At 40.2% G+C, this 9,562-nt stretch overlaps 1 protein-coding gene across 2 annotated transcripts; it reads right to left on the bottom strand.

The window, feature by feature from the left end:
- Window positions 1-282: 282 nt before the first annotated feature.
- SRSF3 (serine and arginine rich splicing factor 3) lies at window positions 283-7,958 on the bottom strand. 2 transcript variants are annotated; one of them, XM_019667485.1, is made up of 7 exons: window positions 7,793-7,958; window positions 5,810-6,017; window positions 4,428-4,562; window positions 3,156-3,610; window positions 2,245-2,283; window positions 1,932-2,018; window positions 283-1,750 (listed from the first exon to the last, which is right to left on the bottom strand). In XM_019667485.1, the coding sequence occupies exons 4-7, from the start codon at window positions 3,442-3,444 to the stop codon at window positions 1,572-1,574; spliced, it is 594 nt and encodes a 197-aa protein (XP_019523030.1). In that variant the 5' UTR covers window positions 3,445-3,610; window positions 4,428-4,562; window positions 5,810-6,017; window positions 7,793-7,958; the 3' UTR covers window positions 283-1,571. The 2 variants fall into 2 exon arrangements, with proteins under 2 accessions (XP_019523030.1, XP_019523031.1); XM_019667486.1 differs by lacking the exon at window positions 3,156-3,610 and having other exon boundaries at window positions 7,793-7,915.
- Window positions 7,959-9,562: the final 1,604 nt, after the last annotated feature.

Here is a 9,562-nt window from a genome sequence, read left to right as displayed (position 1 = left end):
CAGTAATTAACAGGTAGTCCTAGTGTCTTCTTGAACAAGGCTCACACTGAACCTGAACCTCACTGATAAGAATTCTCCTTTATACACCCCACCAATGACTCTCCTCCCTTGTTGATATTTGCATGAAAGGTTAAGGACCACTGGAAATAATCTCTTTAGAACCTACATCTTATAAAATCTCTTATCGATTCAACTCTCACAATGACTTCTTTCATATTAAAGTCAGTACATAATAAAAAATCTAGCATTAAATAGCACATTTAAGGAAACTAAGCCACAAGAGTGTTGCATTATGATTTAATCTAATTGCACAAAAATTTGAAATTACAACTCCTCTGGATTTCTAAGAGGAAGGTTATGCATGCCTCCATATTCAATTCTGCACTGTTACATTTAAACCATATAGTAAATTTTACATCATGATGGATCAATTTAGAACTCCCATGCAACACTTCAAATTATATAAAATGGAAGCAATTTTTAAAGCTTTGTGGAAAGTTCTCATGCTAATGACAAAAGCCTTTTTTTTATGGGCAACTTTGGGTTATAATGTACCAGGTTGCTAAACCTTAAAATGTTGGTCACTGAGTATCATGGACTTTAAACTGGCTTCTACTCCTAAAAACAAAACAAAACAAAACAAAACAGTAAGTACTATCTATCACTTAGGTGACAACCAAATAAGTCTCTTCATTTCAAAAGACTATTTTGTTTCTTGTAAGATTTGTGTAACCAACTGCTTTCCAAGGGACAAGAACTATGGTAATAGTGGGCTCAACTATTACACAATTATGCTATTTTATTAATTCAAAAGCACTTTACAAGAAAATATAAGTATGGCTTCCAATAGGAATGTTATAGCTGAACTTGATACCAAGCTCAGATTTTAGTTTTGCAAGGAAAAACAGGCTTTCAGGTTAAACAACAATTTGTAACCAAAACTTTAATCCCAAGGATTCTCACAAAACATATTACAAATGACAGCATGAAAAAAAATTTTGCAGTAACTCAAAAGTTCAGCTCTACAATGTACCCTTAAACTGGCATGACAATGGTATCTCAAATAGTCTCAAATTTCCAAATGAAAAATGTTACAAAGAGCTATGTATTCATATACTGCAATCACAGAAGAAACTTATGACCTAAAGCAAAGGTAAATTAACTTTCTTGAAACTTCTCTGATTCTACACCAACTGGACAACACCTGCCCAGTGTGAAGACTAGTTGGATTTTTTTTTAAACCTCTAAGCTAGTTTTAATGGTGCAGCTTTAATTTTTACCTGGCTTGTGCTCATAACAGCTTTTGAAGACTGCATGTTCCACTGAAGCTGCGTAGTATTATATCCCCGCTATGGAAGATCTTAAGTTCAATTTTTGCCAGTTTCCGTAATATTAAACATCACACTTTAGCTGGGCAGAAGAGGTTTGTTACCTGTCTATGCAAGGCTAAATAAAGTTCAAAGCAAATTCCATTCTGCTTAAGGGAACATTGTAAAGTAACAATTCTTGATATTACATGCCTCATATGATTCATTTCAAACCATAGAGAATTACATCTTTGTGTGTGTGTGTCACTGTTCCAAGACAAACAAATGTGAACAGCTAAAACATCTTAAAAATGCACCAAGCTTATGAAGTCTCAAACAAAACTTGAATTTTCTGTACATACTCCTGTCAAATGAAGTTATTTCCTGTACACCACTCCTCTTGCAAACTGGTCTTCTATTTCCTTTCATTTGACCTAGATCGGCTAAAACAAAAACAAACAGAAAAACAAGTTGCATCTATAATTTGGTGACAGTGAAAAAACATCAAGATTTTTATGATAGAAAGTTATAAAAATCCTATCATAATAGCTTAAGACCTATTTCTGTTTCTAGTACATTATGTACGCAAGGTCTTAAAATGGCCCAAGTCATTGAAGATCTTACCTACGAGACCTAGAGAAAGATCGGGACGGCTTGTGATTTCTCTCCCGAGACAGTGATCTCTCTCTTCTCCTATCTCTAGAAAGGGACCTAAAGTTAGAGAGGAAAGAAAATTAGGGCCATTCAGGATTATACACAACAAATACTTCTAATACGTCTTTGAAAACTAAACACTGTTTCATTCTTACAACACTGGCTCTATATACCATTTGAGTCATTACTAAAACCAAGGGTTTATTACCATTAACCAAATCATTTGGAAAACAGCAGCAATGCTGCCATTTCTGAGAACGTGGCCAAAAAGGGCAGTATTTACCTGCTCCGACTACGGGAGAAGCTTCTCCGTCTTGGAGATCTAAAAGTAGAAACAGTAAAGTTAGGCTAATGGTCAATTAGTATTTATGGCGTGAGGCATTTCCCAACTTTTGAATCTCACTGTTGGGCCCAGTGAATGTGCCGAAGAACTGGCACCCATCATCCAAAAAAATAAAATTAAAAAAAGTAAAGAAAAAAAAAGGCACAGAAGGATTAAGGAACCAAAAGCTCAAGTGAAAAGCAGGTATTCCAACCATGGATTCACTTTAACAAAGAATGCTTCACAGCAGATCTGTCCAATGCAAAACTTCATGTCAAACTAACTTCACTACCCAAAACACCACACCAAAATGTAGTCCCACAAGTAGTTCCAAAAACAGGACCATAAACCAGTATTTGGAACCCATGCAAACCTGTAAGTCCATGACAAGACTTAGGTACCAGGTGGATAGTGTAATTTTGTGAAAACGCGCTAGGTGTAAATATTGATGCCATTAAGTGCTACATTAGAACTGCATTTGTGATCGTCACATTTAAGAGTGTGTTTAGACTTATCAAAATTACCTTGGCTTGGCCCACTTTACCCCCAAAATTTTATAATTTTGAAAACTGTTAGTAAAACCATTTAAAGGTGATAGGAGTGAACAAATTTTTGCTAGAAAGGAAAGCTAAATCTGTTAGTTATTAAAATTTTTAGTTTGGCATCTCACACATGCAAATAAGTTTCACCTGAAGGTCTAGTTACATTATGAGTTCCCTATCACCCTTAAAAGTTTTATTCAAGCAATATATATATGTACATTACCATTCAATTATGCACAGCCAGCCTTTGATCCAGAAAAAAAGAATTACTTTAAGCCGCTTACTCCTTATTTTAACCAGCAGTAAACTGTATAAGCAGGAAAAACTTACTAGTTTTGGGTTTCAACAAGCTAGAAATGGTGGTGAGGCTGCCGGACTGACGGCCAGGAAGAATTTGCTGAAAAGGTTTTGCCAGATGTTGCGTTGGATTTAGTTGGTTGGCGAAGGGGGTGTTGTGGATTTTTCCTGCTTTTTTGTTAGCCGAAGGCTGCTGCTGTAGTTGTTGTGAAGACATTTGGTAAATAAACAGCTGAGCTGATTGGCCAGGAATGTGTGGGCGGTCGAGGTGGCTGCTGCCGATTTGGTTAAGGTTGGAGAGAAGGCTGAGAGAAAACAGCATGCTCGGGAACCAAAGGGCGGTGCAACCTGACGACTGGCCATGCCTGGGTCATGTGAAACGACACCAGCCAAGCTGAATGGGGCGCGCTGGTCACATGACGCTGAAAGGGCTAGTTGACTGGCTAATGCAGACTCAGAGGGTGGTGAGAAGAGACATGATGGTGACTCTGTAACGGGGTTCATTTTTATTAATAGATGGACCAAAAAGCACAAAAAAAAATGAAAAACAAGCCATCAGTACAACCATCTATTAGCTAACAAATACTCTTTATTATGATGGGCAACAGTGTGTTTTGTTTTTCAAAATAGCAAAAGGGGCAAGATTTTGAACTCCTATCTCCTAGGACTTCACTCACCTGTAAGAGGTAAATTCAGTCCTATAGAAACTATTTTGGAGGTTGGAGATGTGGAGTTAGCATCCAAATACTGCCTGGTCCAAGAATGATGCCATTTTCAATTATAAAAAAACTGAATTCTCTCCTATTTGGGTTTGAAGAACAGATGACTGGGATTACTTTTTAGCCCCCTTTATTGGTCAGTGACTTTAGTTTCAGAATGATTTCTATTTTACCAGTTGTAACATTAAAACAGCTGCCTGTTTGATAAATATTACAATCGTGCTAATAGTAGAAAACACATTTTTGTGAAGAGCTAAAGTTGAATGTAATGTTTGTCATTATGGAGTCAAGAAATGGAAAAAGGCCTAAATTGAAGTACAAGGGAAGACTTGGAAAGATGCAACTAGAAGATGAACTAGAAGATAGATCCAAGATAGAAGTTACTGACTACCAACATGAACCTAAAGACAAAAGCCAACACTCAGCACAACTCACATACCCCAAACTACACCCAGCAAATGTTTCATAAAAACTTCCGATTCTTCACAGTAAGTTTAAAACCCACCAACAAACTTTAAGAGAAATACCTGCTCCTATTAGCTACTCCATTACACCAATACCTCGAAACACGCTCTCTCTCAAATACCTGCGGCGAGGTGGAGGACTCCTCCTCCGATAATCATCTCGAGGGCGACGACCCCAAGAGGGAGGTGGGCCACGATTTCGACTTCTCTTTTCACCATTCGACAGTTCCACTCTTACTCGGCAGCCACACAGTGTTCTAGAAGGGAAGAAACACTACCAAATTTAAAGCCAAAGACTTTCTAAGAGATGTGTATTAAAGTAAAAAATACTCCTAATGTCTTAGCAAAGAACACATCCAAATGCCTGTAGAATCCTTAACACACAAGTTTTTGTTCCCTTATTTTTTTGTCTCTTAAACAAAACCAACTTCCTTACTATTAAGAATCAGTCTGATCACTGGGCTCAATGTTACCAGTTGTGATTAGTGTGAAAAACCCTGGATTCATCCTCAAAGAACTAGTTCATCTGTACATCCTGTTGTGACTTCTTCCTTGAAGGTCTCAGCACTTGTTTAACTGATCTTACTACACTGTATTTGTTGGTCTCACCCTCTTTCCACCACGTCTATGTAAATAGAGCAATAAACAGGACAGAAACATTTTGCCCATTTTACATCACCCCTTCCCCTCAATCATCACCCGTCAGTTGACCAAGAAATTGCAGCTGAGGCTAGAAAAAGGCAATTATCCTTCATTCTTCATTGGCCCATAATCAGTTAAGTTTAGATAAGCCACCATATTTGGACAATGGCAAGAGGTGGGGGCCTGGAAATATGTTTTTGCAATCTGCTTGGATAAACGACCTTTCATAGAGCTTTACAGCCAACCCTCAGACCATTTAATTTTGGGGTCTTAAGGATTAACAATTTTTCTTTGTTTCATGAAAGCCACTAGTTTGCAAATGCCAAATACATGGGGGAAGAATTCACTATTAAGACTTAGGCATTACCTATCAGCCAACTAATAGAACACTAATAACAGGCAAATGGCTATACAATCCATACTTCCTAAAGGAAGCATTTCAAACACATAAAAGATAATGGTTTAATAACACCCCCCATGTTAACCATCATGCAGCTACAATCATCAGTTTGTGGCCCTTCTTAAAGAGGTTATTTGACTCCACCGTTGTTTTAGAAACAATTCAAAGGTGACAACACAATTGACCATGGGGGATTTAGATTAAAATGTTTCAACCAGGTTTTGGGTGCAGCTGGATCCATTAAGAATTGACCACTAAACATTTCTTCAAATGCCAATAAACTTCCTACGTTATCTCCACTAAAACTGTTCAGTCCTATTTTTTATTGCCAAGTTTTATGTAAATCTCTAGTAATACCAATTTGATAACCTAGAAGCCATCCAAAACCACATATCCCCAGAGATTTTAAATATTAGAAACACAAACATATTCACCATTAGTATAAATCAATCACTAAATTACCTCCCATCTAGCTCTCGGACAGCATCGGCTGCATCTCTGGGATCTTCAAATTCAACAAATGCAAAGCCGGGAGGGTTTCTAGCAACCCACACACTTCGGAGTGGTCCATAATAGCCAAAAGCTCGTTCCAATTCAGTCTTGTTACCGTTGTTTCCAAGATTACCTACATAAACCTTACAATCCAAGGGACAGGAATCACGATGCATTTCTGTAGAAAGAAAACAAAAAAACCCTCAAAATATTTTGATTTACCCAAATAATCTACAGTGAAAAAACAGATCCTTAGGAAAGAATGTCAAAATATTTTTTAAAAAGGAGTAAAATTACCACCCTTGAAACTCCCATTTCTCCCTAATCGTTACAGATAACCGTCAGGAAACTAGCACAAATTGCTTAAGAATGCCTCTTTAAAAAGTGAGGAAAAAATAAACACGGGAGGAGCATTTATTAAAATCTGGGCACTGAGTTAAGGGCTTTACCTGTTATTTCATCTTGAACCTAAAGCACTTAGACAAGTAGGATAACCTCAGATACAAATACTGGAGGCTCAAAAACCAAATCAAACAATGCAGAAGGCAGCAGTTAAGGCTAAACCACTAGAAAAGTCATACCAATGTGCCTCTGTTATAACCAAAAGTTAACCAGCTCCATTCCTCAAGCAGCAAGACAGTGTTCAGGGTTTTGGGGTGTGTGTGTGTGTTTTTAAGTTACTTCATAGCACCACTATTCTTAATAGCCAAAAGTTATTAACCCAAATGTCCATCCACGGATAAATAAGCAAATGTATTATCCATATAATATTCAGGAAAGTACTGATAAATGTTACAAACGTGGATGAACCTCGAAAACATGCTAAGTTATATAAGCCAGACACAAAAGTGCACATACTACGATTCCATGCATATGAAATGTCCAAAACAGGTAAATTCCAGAAACAGATTAGTGGTTACCAAGGCTGACAGGAGAGGGGCTGAGGAAAAGGGGAGTGGCTGCTTAATTGATGCAGGTTTACTTAAGAGAGGGTAATAACAATGTTTTGGAACTAAACATGTTATAGTTCCACATTATGAATGTACTGTCACTGAATTATACACTTTAAAATACATTGTATGTTAATATAACCTCAAGGGGAAAAAACTGGGTATCTGTTATGCAGGAATTTACCGCACTTTTGGGGGCTTGTATTTGATAAACCTTCACCACAAAATCGCATCGGCAACTGTTGTCATCACCTTGTAGGCCAGTTTCAATTGCATCAAACAGCATCCTACTCAATAATATCAGCTCAAGGGCTTTTCATAAACACCACGTTCTTCTCACTCTGGACAGATCCAATTTAAAAAACCAGTCCAGACACATCCTATCTGCGTGACCCCACCCTGTGCCCACACCAAATCACTGGAAACTGATTTAAAAAAAAAAAAAAAAAAAGCTTTGCCGTGACCTGTTTCAGGCCTACAGGTTAATGGGAAGCAGCTACAAGAACAATGCTGCTCACGGAAGATCGGTTTAAAAAAATTATTGGGTCCAGGCTGTAAAAAGTTGTCAAATTAAAATGAGATGAAAATAAAAGTGAGTATAGAATTCACTTAATATGGACCGAAAGGTACAGTCTTGATTAGTGACTTGAGAAAAAACAACCTATAAGCTTCCTAAGAAAACGTGGAGCCCCCCAAAAAAGGCGCCATAAATTGAAAGGCCGCGGCCTGGTGTACAAAACGGTTACCGGCTCCCCCTCTGCCTCAACTTTCAGGTAATCCCACACCCCGGTTCACCCCAGTGGAGGGTTATAAACACCTCCACTTCCAAGGCCGGGGTACGGCCTCTGGGGTCCTGGAGCCCCCGCCACCGCCCCGTGCAGAACGTCACAAAATGGCGGCGGCGTCTCTTTGTCTCAATCTGGCGCCGCCATTGGGCCTGGCCCCACCTCGGTACTGTTAAGTTCCATTTCCCACTTAGCTCCTTCGGACGCTGATCTCTTACCGAAATCTCGGGTTAGAAATACGGAGGCTCAAATCCACACACCCTCCGACGGGTCTTCCGCGCCCCTCCGCCCGGCTCCCACAAGTACTCTCCCAAACCCGGCGTCCACGAAATGGCGGACCACCGCCGTCTCCTTGCCCGTATTTATATGGCATGGTGGAGTCACGTGATTGGACGGGCTCGCCCAATGAGAGACCGAGGAAGCTGTGACGTGCCGGCTACAAACTCAGCAAGAACCGCGGTTGCTGGGAGCGTGCACTGGCCACGCCGCCAGGCGGGTAGAGCTGTGTGCTTCATTGCTCCCGCCACCTCAAACCTGGAGGTTTCTCCGGTGTTCCGCTGTTTCCGATCTCCAAGTTACTCTCAGTCCCGTCTCCCTCATCTCCAAAAAGGCTGGGGTTATTAACATGACTGCTGTCACTCCCGAACACTGATAGAGCCATTTGCTCCTAATAAGATTTAGGTATTAGATGAATTCATTGCTTGATCCTAGCCAGCGGTTGGGGTGGAACTAAGACCATCACGTTTACAATCGTGGCTCAGAGTTGCTCCCAAGGTCCCTGAGCTGTTTTGTGACCGAGCTGCCACCAGATTTTCCCTGCCCAGGTCCTACATTTATGGAAAAGCCCGACCCTGGAAAGTCAGCCCAACTTTGGCTTTTTTCCCTCCTCTCCCCCAAACTGCACGATTTGGCAGAGACGGGTGGCATCATCAGCCTGAACTCTTAAAATGTTTAATAGAAATTCAAAGGCAAATAAGTCCGGTCAGGCCATCTGAAAACTATCACCTTTAGCGAATAACAATAAAAGCAAGTTCCTAAAGAAGACTGAATTTAAATTCTGGGCCCCAAAACAAATGCCAGGAAGGGCACCTGTTGTTTTTCTCCTGGAAAAGGCTGCTGTATTGATCTGGGGTGGGGGTGGGGTCCGTGGGCCACTCACACTTTCGTCTGTTTCCACTCCCCCTAGGAAGACAGAGCAGCAAGAATTACTATTGGAGGAGAAATACCGCGATTGTGTTAGAAAAATCACCATGATCTCCCTCTTCGGAACAGTGAGTTCAGCTAGGAAGTTTGTCTGGTGTCCTCAAACTTTCTCCTCTTACCCCCTTGCAGTGGAGACTGATTTTTGTATTGCTAAAATTTATTTAAATCTGCTCTCAAGAAAAAGAAAAAGAACAATAACCTGTATTTACTGTCATTAGCTTAAAGATATGTCAATTATTTACTTAAGTCTTATCGCTCCCAGATATTTTCCTTTGAAGCCTTATCTCTCATTGTGTCTCGAAAACACTTTTTTGTAGTGGGGGGGGGGACATACAAACGAAGATTTAATTGCCCTGAGCCTTAGTTTTCTCATCTGTAAAATGGGAATTTCATACCACAGGGGATGAAGGGGAATGGGAACTCCAGCTGTTGAGCCGGGCCCTGCACTGGCCTTACCTGCTGTGTTTCCCAGGTGAGGGGGGATTCTAGCAAACCCTCTCTGTCACGTCTTACCTTTCTTCCCTTCTCTAAATGCTTTTCTGTTCTGGCTCACTTATATTTGCCTTGACTTGTGTCACGTCCTGCGTGGCAAGGGCAAATGGGACACGAGAGGGGCGGCGCAGATTGAATAAGATCAAGAGACAGAAGTCAGATTTGACAGCAAGACCAAGGGACTCAGCCTAAGAAAGACTGAGCCCTGAATTAGGTCAATGCTTGGCTTTTATCGAGAATTTTCAAAAGAAGCAAAACTGCAGAACGGTGAATCATTAACCGTGTATACGTGG

The sequence above is a fragment of the Hipposideros armiger genome, unplaced genomic scaffold (assembly GCF_001890085.2).
Source record: "Hipposideros armiger isolate ML-2016 unplaced genomic scaffold, ASM189008v1 scaffold_497, whole genome shotgun sequence".
NCBI classification, from domain to species: domain Eukaryota; kingdom Metazoa; phylum Chordata; class Mammalia; order Chiroptera; family Hipposideridae; genus Hipposideros; species Hipposideros armiger.
The sequence above is the reverse complement of the archived record's forward strand: the minus strand, read 5'-3'. Positions and strand labels throughout refer to the sequence as shown.

Coding starts and splice junctions, on each gene's coding strand:
- SRSF3 (XM_019667485.1), bottom strand. CDS start 3,444: ATGCTGTTTTCTCTCAGCCTTCTCTCCAACCTTAACCAAATCGGCAGC. Junction 2,284..3,155: donor CTTGTTGAAACCCAAAACTA/GTAAGTTTTTCC, acceptor TTCTACTTTTAG/ATCTCCAAGACGGAGAAGCT. Junction 1,751..1,931: donor TCTTTCTCTAGGTCTCGTAG/GTAAGATCTTCA, acceptor TTTTTGTTTTAG/CCGATCTAGGTCAAATGAAA.